The 18,881-nt window shown below is 43.7% G+C and overlaps 1 protein-coding gene across 1 annotated transcript in view; it reads left to right on the forward strand.

The window, feature by feature from the left end:
* The window catches only part of CHP1 (calcineurin like EF-hand protein 1), a 51,024-nt gene that overhangs the window by 19,503 nt on the left and 12,640 nt on the right, over positions 1-18,881 (forward strand). The window contains exons 3-4 of the mRNA XM_075530906.1: positions 7,022-7,102; positions 14,090-14,217. Of these exons, the coding sequence (XP_075387021.1) occupies positions 7,022-7,102; positions 14,090-14,217 (209 nt within the window). The remainder of the gene's footprint in view (positions 1-7,021; positions 7,103-14,089; positions 14,218-18,881) is intronic.

Below are 18,881 nucleotides of genomic sequence, written 5' to 3' on the forward strand. Positions count from 1 at the left end.
CATAAGCGTTGTTGGTTGTGTTGTTACTTGTCCTTGAAGAGAAAGAAAAAGAAATTATCTCTTAAGGAGAGTGGCCAGAGTAGGACAGCCATTTATTTATCTGCTTAAACACAGAGTGCTGATTCAGAGACCAGTTTTGAAGTTCATTTTCCCCAGAGAACAGGGGATTTTAGCATCCTGAAACACGCCTCCTCTACAGATAGTGGACAGTGGTACCATTCATGACAAAGAGTTTTCATGAGTGAAAGCATGATCCCAACCTGCTTCTTATTCTTTCAGATGCTCTTGTTTTCTCTCTGAAAGTCTCAGGTATCTTCTCTTGGTGTTCTGAAATTTCATAAATGTGTTTCTCTCTGGAAACATGTCTATTTTTCATTGTTCCTGCTCAGCACTAAATGAATCTTCATCGTCTAAAAAAAATCCTTTAATTGGTGAGGTTTTTTATGTTACTACATTTATTATTTCCTCCCTTCTTTAAAAAAAACTTTATTTATATATTTATTTCTAGATCATTTTATTGGGGGCTCATACAACTCTTATCACAATCCGTACATAGATCCATTGTGTTGCCCTCATCATTCTCAAAACATTTGCTTTCTACTTGAGCCCTTGGTATCAGCTCCTCACTTTTTCCCCTCCCTCCTGCCCCGCCCCCCGTAAGCCCTTGATAATTGATCAGTTATTACTATTTTGTCATGTCTTACACTGTCCATTGTCCTTTCTTTATTCTTTATGGCATTTCTGTTTGTTCTATTTTTTCAGTCCTTTTGGATCAATATTTTCAGGCCATAATATTTTTAATTTCCAAGAACTTCATTTTTTCTCACCTCTGCTCTGTCAAAATAATTTGGTTTTGTTTTACAGGAGTGAAAACTTTTCAACTGGCTATAGGATTACTCATCAGTGTTTCAGAGCCCTCAGTTCTCTGAATTATTGTTATTTCTTTTCTTTTCTTTTTTTTAAAATATTTTTTTTTAACAATTTATTGGGGCTCATACAATTCTTTTCACAGTTCATACATATACATACATCAATTGTATAAAGCACATCTGTACAGTCTTTGCCCTAATCATTTTTTTCTCTTTTCTTCTTTTACATTTTATTAGGGACTCATACAACTCTTACCACAATCCATACATATACATACATCAATTGTATAAAGCACATCCATACATTCCCTGGAATTATTGTTATTTCTGTTCATCTCTTTGTGCTATTAATTTATTCACATGTCTGGTGAGTCTTCGCAGTCCATCCATATTTTTGAAACAAGTTGAAGAAAGCTGACTGGGGTCCATTTGTGATTGGTTTCTCCACAGCTCTCAGGATGGAAGTATATATGCCCAGTAGTTGGTAACCTTCCCTTAGGAAGGGAGCATATGACCGATTCGAAGCCTTTCGCAGGCAAATTCTTCCCCTTTCTGTCCATAGCAGCTCTCCATTTTTAACCCCGGCATCAAATGGTTTATATTCTGGGAGTGGCCGGTGGAAGCATTAGGGCAACTGGTCCATTCCATAAAAAAAAACCCTTAATTAATTACACTGACTACGGTTTCCTTTCCTTAGCTGGCAAGCCTGCGTGGTGTGCCTCTCTGAGACGCAGGGCAGAAAGGCACCCCCCTTGGCAACAGCCTTCACCTGCACCCTCTGCTCCTGCTTGTCCTTTCTGACTTTCACACTTCTCAAAAACCTCTCCTTTGCTAGTGCACTCACGGATACTCCCGGGGCAGACGTGTCTGTCGAGAGTTCTGTGCCTGTGTAGAGCGTGTAAAAGGTGCTGTGATTGGATTGTGTGTGTTCCAGTTTGCCACTCTCGACCAAAAGTCAATGCAGCCTCATAAAGAAGCCCATCTGAAACAGGCAACTAGGAGAGTGCCTGCTTTCAACGAGAAGAAGACGGTTGTCGGAATAACAAAGTTCTGTTAGTGGGAATGGCTGTCTCAGTGTTGATGTGCTGTACCAGAGGGTTTGCCTCCAGTGGACCACTCGCTAGAAAGCTTTGTTTTCTTTCTTGAGTGTGTGCTCCAGTGGATGTGTCCTGTTGAGAGATGTTCATCTTTTCGGTATGTATAAATCATCTGAGGCAGCAACTACAGGATTTCTACAATAGAAGCAGTGCCCAGTGAGTTCAAGGAGGGGTTTAGAGAGTTAAGGAATGTCTTACTGATACTGTGATGAGTTCCGTAGTTCCTCAGAGCCTCCTGTGAATATCTAGAAAGCCTCTCCTCCTTGGGAATGTCTTTAAAAGTTTATTTTTCTGCACTTGTTTTAATTTTAATACTTCCACAGCATTCTTTAATGACTACTGTGTTGTATATACAGTCTAAATTCCTAGGAGCAGAATTAAATAGCATCACACAACAGGCTTTAGATCAGCAGTTCTCAACTTTGGGTCGTGACCCCTTTGGGGGCCAAACAAACCTTTCACAGGGGTTGCCTGATTCATAAGCAATAGCAAAATGACAGTTATGAAGTAGCAATGAAAATAATTTTATGGTTGGGGGGGGCTCACCACCACATGAGGAAGTATTTTAAAGGGTCGCAGCATTAGGCACGTTGAGAACCACGCTGGTGTAGTTCCATGTTCACATCGGCAAAGACTAACTCCTTCCTGGGACTGAAGGAGTTAAGCCGAGACTGTGCAGGGGGGCCACTTAATACTAGACCACACATTAAACTGTGCCTGTTCTCCACTAAGGTCACTTACGTTTGTTAGACATTAAACTGAGGTATGTGGCCATGCAATGGAAATCAGCTTCAGGCCTCATTTAAAAGGGGTTGTAGTTTTTGTTTGTTAACAATTAAGAGGCACTACATTTTGACAATGTGGACTTTGTATTTTAAAACAAATTATATAAGAGCTTAGCACATATTTGTTGAATTAAATAACTAGAAGTAATTTTCTTTTGTCATCCATTTATCTTCTACATGACTTCTTTTGGCTCATTCACTCATGATAAAAACTGTCCTACCTAATTAAGTAAGATTAGAATGCAGTTATCTTGCCAGAGCTTTGTGCTCAGTACATTAGGTCAGTTTATACCTGGGTGTCGTTGAGATGGCCTTGAACTAGAGAAGCACTGAGTGAATATTAACCACAGAAGAGCAGCGTGTGGACAAAGAGCTCCGCACACAAGGAACCATCCCAAGACCATCTCTCGGCGATAGCCTTCACTGTACGGCGGGAGAGTGTCTTATCTCTCTGTGAGCACACTCCTTGAAGGCAGGGGTCAATTGTTCAAGTTCATATTCTTTTTAAACTTTTTATCTGGAAATACTTCCCAACGTACACAAAAGTTATAAGAATGGGACGAAGAATTCTTTCTATAATGTGCACGTGCTCATACTCATGTGCTTTGTATTGTTTCAAACCATTTGTCTCTATATTGGCTTGCATTTCCTAAAATAAGGACATTCTATTAACATAAAAGATTTTAATAACTCAAGAAATTAAATGTTTTGAAACAGTACTACTATAAAATGTGCAGTCCATACTCTAATTTAATCTGTCGGCCCACAAATGTTCTCTATAGCAATGACTTTTTCTAGTCCATAATCCAGCCCAGGATCATGTATTAAATTTAATTATATGTCTTTTAATCTCCTTTGATCTAGAACAGTTTTTCTGTCTTTCTTTGTCATTTATGACACTGATATTTAAAAAACACTGACTGGATATGATGTGGACAACTGTATGTTCTAGGTTAAATCATTCTGTTAATACTTGTTGACTAGCGAAACAAATCCAGAGACACTCGTGTGTATCAGAAAGAGCTTTTTATATAAAAGAGTAATTGCATATTGAGAAACATCCCAGCCCAGTTCAGATCAAGTCCATAAGTCCAATATTAGTCCCTGTGTCTGATACCAGTCTAGAAGTTTCTCTTCAGACTCACACAACACATGCAATGACGCCGAATGCAGGAAGATCACAGGCCAGTGGGTGTAAAGTCTTGTGGATCCAGTGGTGGTGGAAGCATCTCAGCACTGGCAGGGTCTCCACGTGGCTCCTCCAGCACCAGGGTTCTAGCTCCATCAGCAAGTTCCATGTGGCTTGTCAATAGGAATATGAAGCAGAGTATTAGTCTGGCCGCCAGTGAGCTATTTATCTCCTTCAAGCCTCCAAATGAGGTCATCAAGCTGCAACCTAATTGACAGGCTAAACTCCACCCCTTTACTCTTAATAGTCTAAAATTGACACCAGATTATATAACTACCATAGATGTGATTTAGCGATTATGTAATCTCCCATCATGGCATGATCTAATGTAATTATCCTCTATTTGTAATGGGTTATTAATCTGGTGTGTGTGAGTGAATGAGGCATGATTTGGTTATGTTAATGAAGCTTAGGTTATGTTCCTTAGGGTAAACAGGCAGGATTAGGATGGGGCACCACGCCTTCATTCAGGTCACATCCAGTAAGAGGAGTTTCTCTGGCTGTGGGCTGGATCACCTTTCATCTTATAAGCAATAAAAAGATGGGGATAAGCTAAGAGAGAGGGACCCCAGTAGCACCAATGAAAGAGCCCTGAGTGGAGCACCTCTTTCCAACCTGGGGTCCCTGCTCTGAGACCCAGGGGAGACAGACACCGAGACAAGGCCTGTCGGGCTGCAGGTGTTGAAAGGACACAAGGCCCTTCGCCCAGGAAGAAAGCCTTTCCCTGGAGCAGCGGTTCTCCAGCTTCCTCCTGCCGCGACCCTTTCATACAGACCCTCATGTGGCGGTGACCCCCCAACCATAACATTATTTTCATTGCTACTTCATCACTGTCTTTTTGCTACTGTGATGAATCGGGTGACCCCTGTGAGAGGGTCATTCGACCCCCCCCCCCAAAGGGGTCACAACCCACAGGTTGAGAACCATTGCCCAAGCATGCCGCCCTAAACTTCTGTCCTGATGCATTTCTGTTTGTGAAAACAGTCCATTTAGGGCATTTCTGTCATAGCAGCACTAGATGAGTAACGCGATGTGTATGTAACGAATGGTAACTGTCAGCGATGTTCACCAGCATAATCCCCACGTCATGAGGGGGTCACTGCCCTGTCCTGCTGGAGCGTTGAATACATCTACACTGTAACCTGTAGAAAGGATGGAGAAAGCAAGCCAGACTCAGCGGGAGAAAGTATGGAGATCAACTGGACTTGGAGACTAAGGCCCGTCGTCTTGGGGGACAGCTAGGTCAATTGGCAAGACGTTCATAAAGGTAGTTTCGTACGCCTGGTATGATGAGTAAGAGGAGCCTTGCTTAGGTGGGTGTGACACAATGGGCTCCTAACAGTAAGAGCCGCGGTTCAAAACAGTTAGCCCGTCTGCTGGCGAAAGATGGGGCTTTCTACCCCTGTAATGAGCTAGCCTTGGAAACCTGCAGGGGCAGTGCTGCCCGGGCCTTAGGAGAGCTGGAGTCAGTATCCACTCCATGGTGATGAGTCCGTGTCATGATGTTTTGTTCGTTTGTTTTCGTCTGATGAGTAGCATGCAGAGTCTTAAAAGTTGTGAGTGACCTTAAGAAGCAACTATTGGTCTCTTGTCGCCCGGGCAAAGAGAGATAAAGAAAACTGAAGAGGCAGAAGCAGTGAGTCCCCAGGTCCAGTGGCCCACAAGAACCATACTCAAACCTCATTGCCATCGAGGCCTTGCCGACTCCTAGTGACCTCCTAGGGCAGATAAAATGCCCCTGCGCGTTTCCGAATTTCAGGAATTGTAAAGCCCATCTTCCTCCTGCTGAGCAGCTGGTGGTTTTTAACATGCCTGCCTTACGGATGGGCAGCAGACAACACATAACCACTAGCACTGGGCTCCTCCAAACACCATAGCCGCTTCTAACCTGAGACAGAACTCAAGGGTGCCCAGCGACCACTGCGTCCCCGCTGACCAGGTCACAGTAGTCGGTCCCAGTTAGAATGGATTGAAAATGTAGAGCAAAATTCAAATGAAAAATTGTAGAAAGGGCAGTATTTGAAAATGCTTTGAAGACGATGCATACCATGTTCAGGGGCTTCTTCCTCCGAAGTGGGGAGCTGAGTCTTTCTTCGTAATCTGTTCTTAGTCTGGAAGCTCCATTGAATTCTATTCACTGTGGGCAACGCTGCTGGCACTTGAAATACCAGTGACATAGCTTCCAATATCCAAGCAACACACAAGACATCACTGTTGTGCTGGAACGAGATCAATTAACCTACATACAGCTTTAATTAAAGTTAGTAAGCTTTTATTAGCCAGTGGTCAGGGGGTGGCCAGAGCCTGATTCTCCCAAGACCCTGAGTGCTTCCAATGGGAGGTTTTTATAATCTGGAATAAACAAGGCATAGGGGCAGGTGGGGTCACATTGTATGAAGAAGAGGGGAACTTGGATACAACGGCAGGTGGTGTCATTAAAAAAAAAATGTGTAGGAAGGACCAGGCTTTCTAACCTGAAAGAGACTGGAGGAAGCCTTAAGACTCTTGCTAATAGAACTTTCTCATTTGGAACCGGAGGCCGCCTCTCAGTCACAGAATACAGGCCTGTAAACTAAATGATAACACCGTCAAGAATGTGCTCCTTGGAAGAGCCAACTAACTGAGACCAAATAGGCAAGATTTGCCCCACAAAGATAAGAAGGCAGGGTATGGTGACTTCCCTGGACTTTTGCCTCTAATTTTAAATTACGGTCTGATAGTTTCCATTTGCTGTATATGCTCCGCATAATAACGAAGTATAAAGTGGTAACAGTCACAGGATCAGTTGCAGGGATGACTTCGAGTTGCTGGTTAGCTGGTCTGTTGACGTAATCTGTGTGCTGCAGTTACTGAAATGTGACATAGTCAAATCTGGCTTTCTCCACTCCCGAGCTGGTTCCAGAAATACTTGTTGGCTGTAGAAGTGCTTCTCTTTGCAGTTCTTTGGTTTAATTTGCCACAGGAGTAGACTCCAGGAGGTAATGATCTGGCTAAGTCATATCCTGTTCCAGACCAAAGGCGTTCATGCAGAGGACCCTCGGTCACTATTAACTCCAAGTGATTCTCTCCTTGACTTGGCAGCCGGGAAGATTTCCAGCGAATTCCAGAACTTGCCATCAACCCACTGGGGGACCGGATCATCAATGCCTTCTTTCCAGAGGGGTGAGTTCTTGGCCCTTCCTGTGCTTCCTTCCTGGGGTTGTCTCAGCCTGAATTAATTGCTCAACTTTTGTAAGGATATTGCTTATATCATCCCAGACCCTTATTGCCACTTCATGATCCGGACATCTCTGATGTTGTCGTATCTGAAATACCTATTTATTTTACCCTCGTCTCTGTTTTCAATATGAAATCAGCATGTCAGCCCATTTTCAAAATTCTGCCCAATCATATTTATATTTGATGTAAAAATGGGCTTTTGCAGACTTTCATTTAGAAATTATGTCAAACAGCGAAAAATCGCTGAAATAAAAGAGTAGAAAGAACATCTGTAAATCTTTACTTAAATGCATCTAATGTTTTATTGCTACATCTTAACATTTACCTCATGTGTTGAATTATTTTTGCCTACACACAGTGCTTTTCCTCCGTTTCTCTTAACTACCCAGTGAGCATATAATGCAAGCTCTGGCTAGACAATTTGTGTATATGTATAAAAGATAATTACACGTGTAATTATGCATTTCTTAATAGCCATATTACGAACTTTAAGTAATGGGTTCAGTGCACTTTGACCATATGTACTGTGTGTACTAGAGTATTAGCTGACCCTAATTTTACCACAAAAACTGCCTAAAAACATGCTGGAAAACTCAGCTCATGCACAAGTATAATGGTAGTTTATTTCATCTAGTATATCCAAAACATTTCAATATATAACTACTACTTTTAAATTATTGGGATACTTTCCGTTTTATTTTTTGTATGAAGTCTTTTGACTTCCACATATCAGTTCAGACTGGCCACGTTTCAGGAGCTCACTGGCCACGTGTGATACAACTCACTGATGTGTTGGCTAGTGCAGTGCCCATATAAATGGCACACACATTTCCCCTCTCTGTGTCTAAATCCATATTTACATACATTATACACATATTGTTCCATGTGTGTGTTTATCTGTAATTTTATTCTTATAATTTTTTTTCTGAACTATATAAGGGTAAGTTGTTTAACTGTGGCTTTTTATCCCTAAACATATCAGTATGTATTTCCAGAAATTGAATATTCTTTTATTACCCATAGGATAATTATCAACATCATTAAATTAACATTCAGGCAGTACTTTATTAAGTCTATTATTATCTATTTTTTTCCAATCTATTATTTGTATTTCACTTTGTCATTTCACTGATAAAAGACTTACAGTCTTGGAAACCCCGAGTCAGAATTTACCAGATGGCCGTGGACTGCTTGGGTTTTCGAGAGTAGTTCTCCCTACCACACCTACCAACCCTTTTCAGAACAGATTATGCCTTCATTTGGGTTTATGTGATACAAAACAGTAGGCTTTGACTTTGCCTCATTGTCTAACTCACTGCCTTCCTCATAAGAAAGTATTGAGTAAATGTTTATTGATTTGAGTAAATAAACCTTGTTTCACGAAGTCTCCTCAATAATCACTGCCTTGCTCCATGTGAATTGGTCTGTTGCGTCTCGAGGACTTTAGTGCAAAAAGGTATGTCCTTGTCGTCACATAAAATGCCTTGGGGAGGAGACTCGCAGCTGCACCGAGGGCAAAGGAACAGCAAGCCGAGATGAAGTTGGGTTTCAGTACATTTGAGGGTCAGAAAGTGAAAGGGAGAGGGTGAATTTACTGTGCAGACAGGTTTAGTGTAGGGTCTGCTGGTCCTTGGGCGGTCTCCCTCAGTCCCTCCCCCCACCCCGCCCTGCTCTCTGAACTGGGGTGTGTTTGTCAGCTGTGCCTTCTCGCTGCTTTCTTCAGCTTCGTGTGTTCCTCTCTTCAACCCTTGCAGAGCTAACAGGAAACATGTTCAGAGAGAACTTTCATCACTCCACTTTGTGTCCAATCCTTCTGAAAATCCAGTCGTATCACTTGCCACCCCGCCCCCCCACACACACACACACCCAGGATTGCTTAGTCACCCTTACGAAGCCCTGACAGTGTAAAGGATTATGCGTTGGGTTGCTAACCACAAGGTCAGCAGTTCAAAGCCACCATCCTGGCTACTCCTCTGGAGAAAGATGAGACTTTCTACTCCTGTAAAGAGTGACAGTCCAAAGAAGGCTAAGAGAGTCTCAGAAGCTCACAGGAGCAGTTCTTCTGTGTCCTCAAGGGTCACAATCGACTCGCTGGAAGTGAGTTTGGATTTAGGCGCCATAATTACTGAAGTAGCTTGCATATTTGGAAAGCGGTGTTGTAAAGTTAAACCACGTCGTTTCTGACTTGACTGTCTCCTGGCTGTTCTTTCCACTGATGACGACTAAGGGAACCGCACAGGTATGTACCTGACGTAGCAGAGGTCCACACTGCTAAGTCTTAACCAAGCTGCACCTCAGCGACTTGAGCTAATACAATTTGCATACTTTGCTTCTGGGGCTTTGTTTCTGTCGGCACTATTTACAGGTGGAATTTAGTTCCCATTTATCCAGAGGCATTATTCTCTTGATTTATGTACCAATTAGTCTACTGGTTCTGGAGTATGATGGAAATCTCTTTCCATATTACTTGGTTCCTCTGCTCTTACGCATACTTTTGTCCAGGAACTGCACCTTTAGTAATAGAACTACCTTGAAGAAGAAAGGTCATTCTTTTGAGTACAATGAGCTCATGATCTGGTCTTCAAGCTTACCTTGCGAAAGTGTCCACTTACCATTTAATAACTGCATTTCTACCTAGAATCTATTCCATGGGCACACCGTCTATTCCATGGGCACCCTGTCTATTCCATGGGCACACCATCTATTCCATGGAGCACACCGTCTATTCCATGGGGCACACCGTCTATTCCATGGGCACACCGTCTATTCCATGGGGTACACCGTCTATTCCATGGGCACACCGTCTATTCCATGGGGCACACTGTCTAGTCCATGGGGCACACCGTCTAGTCCATGGGGCAGCCCGTCTATTCTATGGGCACCCCGTCTATTCCATGGGGTACCCTGTATATTCCATGGGCACACCGTCTGTTCCATGGGGCACACCGTCTATTCCATGGGGCATACCGTCTATTCCATGGGCACCCTGTCTATTCCATGGGCACACCATCTATTCCATGGGGCACACCGTCTATTCAATGGGGCATACCGTCTATTCCATGGGCACCCTGTCTATTCCATGGGCACACCGTCTATTCCATGGAGCACACCGTCTATTCCATGGGGCACCCCATCTATTCCATGGGGCACACCGTCTATTCCATGGGCACACCGTCTATTCCATGGGGTACACCGTCTATTCCATGGGCACACCGTCTATTCCATGGGGCACACCGTCTAGTCCATGGGGCACACCGTCTAGTCCATGGGGCAGCCCGTCTAGTCCATGGGCACACCATCTATTCCATGGGCACACCATCTAGTCCATGGGGCACACCGTCTATTCCATGGGGCACACCGTCTATTCCATGGGCACACCGTCTATTCCATGGGGTACACCGTCTATTCCATGGGCACACCGTCTATTCCATGGGCACACCATCTAGTCCATGGGGCAGCCCGTCTAGTCCATGGGCACCCCGTCTGTTCCATGGGGTACCCTGTATATTCCATGGGCACACCGTCTGTTCCATGGAGCACACCAAAGAAAACCTCACTGCCCTCCAGTTGATTCCTTCTCATGGTGACCCCATAGGACAGAGTAGAACTGCCCTGGCCACCTTAAAGCAACAACAAATTATGTCACATAGTGCATTTTAAAAACATATAGTGAAGAGGATTCTTTTTGGAAGAAGAGGAAGAAGATTTTTCATTCAATTTAAGTGGTTCTGATTGGGAGCGCTAGAGGTGGTCTTTTTCTTCCTACTTTTTAATTTTTTTTATTTTTTTTTACTTTTTAATTTTTTAAATTACTTTTATAACTCGATTTTATTTGATACCAACTATTCCACAATAAGTCTACTACATAACTATAAAATATCACTATATAAGTATATGTGTGTGTGTGTTCACTGCCAAGGAGACCGGAGAGGTGGTTGAGAAGTCTGCAGAGTCAGAAACAGTGAACTTGAGTCGCGGCTCTCTTGGTAGTGTCATCTTAGGGCTTCCACAAATCCTTTTTGGGGCAAAGAGATGAAAGTAAACTCAATCAGGAATTGACTCTGGTCAGCCCTGTTACTTCTCTCAGTCTGTGTGATCATTTGTGGGATGGGAGTAAGAATCATGGTCTGACAAGGTTGCGATGAGGTGGGGTTTAACTGAAGATCTTTTTCTGTCCTGCTCAGTCCCTGTTGCTCTGAGTCAACTGTGGTTCCTGGTATCTCTGTCCCTGTGTCATAATAGAATTGTGCCCCAAGGTTTTCAATGGCCAGTTTTTCAGTAGATCACCAGGCCTTTCTTCCAAAGTGCTCTGGGTGGACGGGAACCTCTGATCCTGTGGTTAGCCACTGTGCTGGGCATACCGCATGCCTTCATTCAAGGCGCCTTGGTGGCATAGTGAGTTGTGGGTTAGGCTGCTGACTGCAAGGTTGTTCTGTGAGAAAGATGAGGCTTTCTGTTCCATAAAGATTTATAGCCTCGAAAGATAAACAAGCGGCCATCTAGCTCAGAAACAACAAAGCCCACATGGAAGAAACACACCAGCCTGTGTGACCACGAGCTGTCGAAGGGATCAGGTATCAAGCATCAAGGAACAAAAAAATCCTATCATTGAAAATATGGGTGAGTGCAGAGTGGAGACTCAAAGCCCAAGGGTAGCCAACCAGACACCCCTTACTGAAGAGTTGTGGGGAGGAGATGAACCAGGCAGGGTGCAGGGTAGCAACGATGAAACATATAACTTTCCTCTAGTTCTTAACTACTCCCTCCCCACACCCCTCCCAAACTATCATGATCCTAATTCTACCTTACAAATCTGGCTAGATCAGAGGATGTACACAGGCACAGATAGCAACTGGAAACACAGGGAATCCAGGACAGATGATTCCTTCACGACCAGTGGTGAGAGTGGCGATGCCTAGAGGGTGGAGAGAATGTGGGATAGAAAAGGGAACTGATTACAAGAATCTACATATAGCCTCCTCCCTGGGGAGGGACAGCAGAGAAGAAAGCGGGGAGAGATGTCAGACAGTGTAATATATGACAAAATAATAATATATATATAAATATATGTATTTTTTGGTAGTTTCTTTTTTAACATTTTATTAGGAGCTCATACAACTCTTACCACAATCCATACATATACATACATCAATTGTATAAAGCACATTTGTACATTCTTTGCCCTAATAATTTTCAAAGCATTTGCTCTCCACTTAAGCCCTTTGTATCAGGTCCTTTTTTTCCCCCTCCCTCCCCACGCCCCCCTCCCTCATGAGCCCTTGATAATTTATAGATTATTATTTTGTCATATCTTGCCCTATCCGGCGTCTCCCTTCACCCTCTTCTCTGTTGTCCATCCCCCAGGGAGGAGGTCACATATGGATCCTTGTAATTGGTTCCCCCTTTCTAACCCACTCACCCTCTACTCTCCCAGTATCGCCTCTCAAACCCCTGGTCCTGAAGGTATCATCCACCCTGGATTCCCTGTGCCTCCAGCTCCCATATGCACCAGTGTACAATCTCTGCTCTATCCAGTCCTGCAAGGTAGAATTCGGATCATGGTAGTTGGGGGGAGGAAGCATCAGGATCTGGGGGAAAGCTGTATTCTTCATCAGTGCTACATCGCAGCACCCTGACTGACTCATCTCCTCCCCTAAACCCCTCTGTGAGGGGATCACCAGTGGCCGACAAATGGGCTTTGGGTCTCCACTCTGCACTTCCCCCTTCATTCACTATGGTATTTTTTTTTTTTGGATGATGCCTTATACCTGATCCCTTCCACACCTCGTGATCGCACAGGCTGATGTGCTTCTTCCATGTGGGCTTTGTTGCTTCTGAGCTAGATGGCCGCTTGTTCACCTTCAAGCCTTTAAGACCACAGACGCTATCTCTTTTGATAGCTGGGCACCATCAGCTTCTTCACCACATTTACTTGTTCACCCACTTTGGCTTCAGCAGTTGTATCGGGAGGGTGAGCATCATAGAGTGCCAATTTAATAGAAGAAAGTATTCATACATTGAGGGAGTGCTTAAAATAAGAATTTATGAATGAATGATGAAGGGTTCATGAGGTAGGGGGGAGCGGGGAAGGAGGTGGGGGAAAATGAGCAGCAGATATTAAGGGCTCAAGTAGAACGCAAATCTTTTGAGAATGATGATGGCAACAAATGTACATATGTTCTTGACACAGTGGATGTATGTATGTCTGGATTGTGATAAGAATTGTACGAGTCCCCAATAAAATGATTAAAAACCTCAGAGACCCTGATTGTTGGGTCTGTGTAAGTCAGAATTGACTCATTGGCAGCCCATGCAGAAAGCCTGGCACTCTTCTCTGTTCTGTAGGCCTGCTCTGAGTTAGAATTGACTCAGTAGCATTGGCTTTGGGTTTGGAAACTACACGAGTTCCTAAAACTCATTGTTGTCGAGTTGATTCTGACTCACAGTGACGCCATAGGACAGGGTAGCACCGCTCCTTAAGGTGTGCAAGAACATCCATCTGTTTGTGGAGCACACTGCCACATTGTTTCCCCATGAAGCAGCGGTGGACTCAAACGCCTCCCTTTGCTCAGCAGCCTAGCACCTCACCTTTGCTCCACAGGGTTTCTGATGAGGCTCACAGGACCAGACACATGGAAAAAGACCTTGATAAATGGACTTTCTGCTGATGTGGTTAAAGCTGTTGCCAATATAGTGAATTTCTAAGAAGTGAGGTAGCCCTGGAGCATAGTGGTTATCAGTCAGGCTGCTGCCACTGGGCGGGCAGACAGGCATTTCCACTTGAGCTCACAGGGGCTCTTTTGTCCTGGACGATAGGGTGTTATTAGTCGGCATTGACTCGATGGCAGTGAATTTGGTTTGGGCTTGGATCTTCCTGGTTGGTATGCCCTGATTGATAAGAGTTTTCTGTCTGTTGTATTTCCTAACCAGAGAGGACCAGGTAAACTTCCGTGGATTCATGAGAACTCTGGCTCATTTCCGACCCATTGAGGATAACGAGAAGAGCAAAGACGTGAACGGACCAGAACCTCTCAACAGCCGAAGCAACAAACTGCATTGTAAGGAATGAAATTCTTCTTAATGGAAATATTTGCTTTTCATTTCTGACCAATAATTTACTTATGCACTCAATCATTCATTGAACAAACATTTATGATAGCATAGTTGTAAAGGGAGGGAATCCAATGAGGGGCACACCGGAAAACAGTTGCATCCGTAATAGCATGCTGGTAACTGAGTGGTTACTGCTTGGCTGCTAACCAGGTGGTCAGCTGCTCTGCAGGAGAAAGATGTGGCAGTTGCCTTCCTTGAAGATTACCGCCATGGAAACCCTCTCGGTCAGTCTACTCTGCCCTGTAAGAATCGCTAGGAACAGTGGGTTTGTGGATTTTGTTTGGCTGTACTTTTTGGGTTAAAATGCTGTATGAAAATATGCTTGCTTTTCCAATCCCAGGACTAGAAAAAACTTTAAAGGCCATCAAAACGAGACACCAGTATGTTAGCGGAATTTTTCCCCACAGCCTACTTCCTGTTTTTGCAAGTCATGAACTCCTTTAGGAATGTGGTGAACGTCATAGACCCCTTCTCAGAGTGTTTTTATCTGTAAAATACAATACACAGGATTATGACGGAAGCCTACGCTACTGAAATACAATTAGAATATTCACACAGATTTATGGTTCATATAACAAAATAGAGCATGGAGCTGAGGCAGTGATGATATCTGTAAATACTAACATGAAATGACAGTGCCTGAGGAGCAAATGAGTACTATCCCACGTGTATGATGTTGGAGGTCCTTGGGCTTTGGTTCCAATCTCTTGCCTTGAGAGTGCCCAGTAAATGGCAGCGTGAGACTAAAAGAAATGTCTGATTTCTGTTGGCCTCAGGCTGTCAGGGACTGTTAGTGCAGTGGTTTGTTGACGATGAAATGGCAACCATCGGTAGTGGTTGTAGAGAAGGAACAACAGCTTGCCTTCCCACGGTCATGGAGTCCTTTGCCCACGGGCCCTGTTCCTCAAGAGTTTCTTTGTGCTTAAACACTTCCAGGGGTTGCAACTTGACCCACATATGACCCACATATGAGCATCTCTGTAAACACAGTTTTTCCTTCCTTCTGTTGAACTGAAGTATCTTCACCGTGTAAATTGTTTTCCTGCATGACCAGCTTTAAGTGAGGTCCTGCTCCCTCTTGTCCAGCAGTTCTCAGCCTGGGGGTCATGACCCCTTTGGGGTCGAACGACCCTTTCACAGGGGTCGCCTGATTCATCACAGTAGCAAAATTACTGTTATAAAGTAGCAACAAAATAATTTTATGGTTGGGGGGTCACCACAACATGGGGAACTATATGAAAGGGTCGCGGCATTGGGAAGGTTGAGAACCACTGCTCTAGACAGTCTCAGAGAAGTTTCTTCCTTGCATCTTGAGCTTCTAGTGGCCCACGGTGCCCTTTGGTTTGTGGCAGTATAATTCATCACCGTCTCTGTTCAGGACCCTGTCTTCCCTATGAGTGTGTGTGCTTTTTGGTCTCTAAGATGCTCTCATTGGATTTAGGGTCCACCCTAAGCCGGTAGGATCTTATGTCAATCTTTACTTATATCCGCAGAGATCCTGTTTCCAAATGGGGCCACACGCTTGTGTTGGTTTGGGATGGCCAAGCCCATGTCCCCATAGGGTCAGGATGCTGGCAGAATTTTCAAATTTTTTCCCTATTCTAATGTTCCTTTTAAATGGCATTAAGTTTGGGGGTTTGTTTGTTTTTTAATATCCCATATGATGTGGGCCATAATAAATATATCTAAAGAGATTTCGTTTGAATGTTGAAGAGTATTGGTGAAGTGGAACTTGGGTGAATAGCCAAGAAAAACCGTGTTATGAAATAATTAGTGTAAAGACATTTGGGTAGCGATGAGTTCTTGACCTGCTCTGAGATCCAGTGGGAATGAAGCATTATCAGAAAGGCGTGAGCCGTGTGAGAGCAGGCAGGGGATCGTAACCAGCACTGAGTGCGCACTTACTGCCTGCCATGGTTCCAAGTGCCTCTCCTGTGCTAACTCGGCGATATCTCACAACCCTCTGAGATGGATTCTGGTATTGCCATGTTGCAGTAAAACAGCCAAGGCACAGAAAAGTGAAATAACTTGTTCATGTTTACACAGTAATTAGTTGTCAGACCAGCATTCAGCAGCACCAGTGACTTACCTACTATCTGTTACTGTCTCATTGTCAAGATCAGGAGCTCAGAGGAGGGATCAAAGACAGAGAGGCACATTTGAGAGAAAGATGGATTTGTCTATTTTTTCCCCTCTAAAACCATTATATTGGGAGCTAATTCAGATAGCATATAGTTCCATGGTTCAGTCACATCAAGCAGTAATGTACAATTGCTACCACAACGGAACGGAACTTCAGATTCTCCTGGACTCTCGACCTTTTGGAGCCATGCTGGCTGGGTGAACCCCAGAGCTCGTGCCTGTCAGAGGAAACCAGTCTCTAACAACTGCAGGGTCTGTAGGTGCATCTGTACAGCGATAATATATAAAGATCATAGCAAAGTCATAGAAGATAGGAGAGAAAGTAAAATAAAGGAGTCAGACACATTTTATGGTACATGCTCACCTCCAGGACAGCCATGATCTCAGTATGTTCAGTAGTTACATATTCAGTAGTACATACATCAGAAGGTGGGTGGTAACCACAGTAAAGTCCCTGAGCTCACAGGTGAGGAAATCCAATACCTGCATTGGGGGGAGGCATTGGGGGGGGATGGGCTCTGCGGTGAGAGGAGACAACAAGAATGTCTGCTTCTATAGGGAGACAGAATCAACCATGTGCTCACTTTAAGACAACATAGCTGTTGGGGGGGAGAGTCTGTGAGAATAATATCTAAAGCAGGGTAATGTACTTGGACTTTAACTTACCAAAGTGGTGACTTTCCTGTGGTGGAACACTAGCTTTCCAGATTCCCTCTATTCTAAGTTAGGGACTGTAGTTCCTGTCATATTTCCCTCAGTGTTAGTTTCCCACAATTGCCCTCACATAATCTTTAAAGATTAAATCAGAAATATTCCTTGAAGTCTTCTTAAGTACCGTGTTTCCCTGAAAGTAGGACATCCCCCATAAATAAAACCTGCTTACAGTTTTGCCTCTCACTGAAATATATGGCATCCCCCTGAAAATAAGACCTCCCCAATAATAAGGCCCCCCGAAGCTACTGTAACTCTGGGCTCTGGAGCAGCTCGCTGTTGACCGCAGCGCAGCTGGAGCAGACAGAAGTGCAAGGTCTCTTTTAATCAGAGAGCCCTGCTGCCGCCTGGACAAGCTGGCTGACTCACAATTAGATAGTGAGTCGTGCAGGGTAGGAGTAACAAGAAATTCTTGGTAATGTAAGATTCACAGTTTTCTGATTATGCTGGTTTGTGATGACAACTACTACCATACCGTATTCAGGCCATATATTTCCTTTTTTGTTGTTCAACAATAAATGTGTACCGTATTCTTCTTCATGGAAAAATAAGACATCTCCTGAAAATAAGACCGAGCGCATCTTTGGGAGCAAAAATTAATATAAGATACTGTTTTTGTTTCGGGGAAACAGGGTAGTACCATATGATGTGGGCCATAAGGAATAGTAGGCTGTGTTAGACAGGGTTCAGTAGAGAGACAAAACCAGATTGCTAGTAATTATATATATAAAGATAGATATATAACACAAGAAATGAACCGTTAAATTATATACAGATAGGTAGATATATAATACAATAAATAAACAGTTAAATAACAAATTATAAGTCTTGAGGGCCACTAGTTCCTCCTCTGTAGAGAGAGCTGGGTAATGTATACACAGGCAGCAAACAGCAAGGCAGGTCACCAACTGTTACCAACTGTCAGTCCCCAGCTCCAGAGATGTACATTCCAATCGTGTGGGCTCAAAGGAACCTCAACTTACAGCCACAAAGTCCACAGGCTAGGCGTCCCACAGGTAGTGTACCCTTTAAATTGAGGCACAGAACAAGGAAGGCAAGCCGCTGGTCCAATGATTAAAGAGTGAGAGACAAGAAAGGTGAGGCTCATGGAGCCATGTATCTCTCCACCCTTCAATTAATCCCACCTGTGTTTATTGGCCAGGCTGGCATAATAAACTATCACATGGGCCAAATAGTTTAGCTTAGCTAGTTAAAAATGTCTGCCCTGGCGCTGGATCAAGGGCAATGTAACTGAGAACAATTCCTAAAACCCAAATGAAGGCAGAACATGATAGTGGGATAAGAGGAAAGTACAAAGAAACAGAGGAAAGAACCAGGAGGCAAAGGGTAGTCATAGAGATTTAAATACAGGTATATAAAGATGTAAATATATTGATATAATTCGGGTTAATAGATCTATGTACATATATTTATAGGTTTAGTATTAAGGAAACAGATGGACAGTGGGCCCCTGCTCAAGTACTCCCTCAACACAAGAACATTTTGTTTTAACAATTCGGCAATTTGAGATGCTCACCTGCCTGGCACGATCACTGATGACAATGGGTGCACAAGCAAATGTGGTGGAGAAAGCTGATAGTACCCAGCTACCAAAAGATATAACACCTGAAGTCTTAAAGACCTGAAGATAAACAAGCAGCCATCTAGCTGAGAGACAGCAAAACCCACATGGAAGAAGCACACTGGCCTGTCCCGACTCGATCACTGAGGACAAAGTGGGTGCATAAACAAAAGC

This window comes from Tenrec ecaudatus, chromosome 14 (genome assembly GCF_050624435.1).
Source record: "Tenrec ecaudatus isolate mTenEca1 chromosome 14, mTenEca1.hap1, whole genome shotgun sequence".
Lineage (NCBI taxonomy): Eukaryota > Metazoa > Chordata > Mammalia > Afrosoricida > Tenrecidae > Tenrec > Tenrec ecaudatus.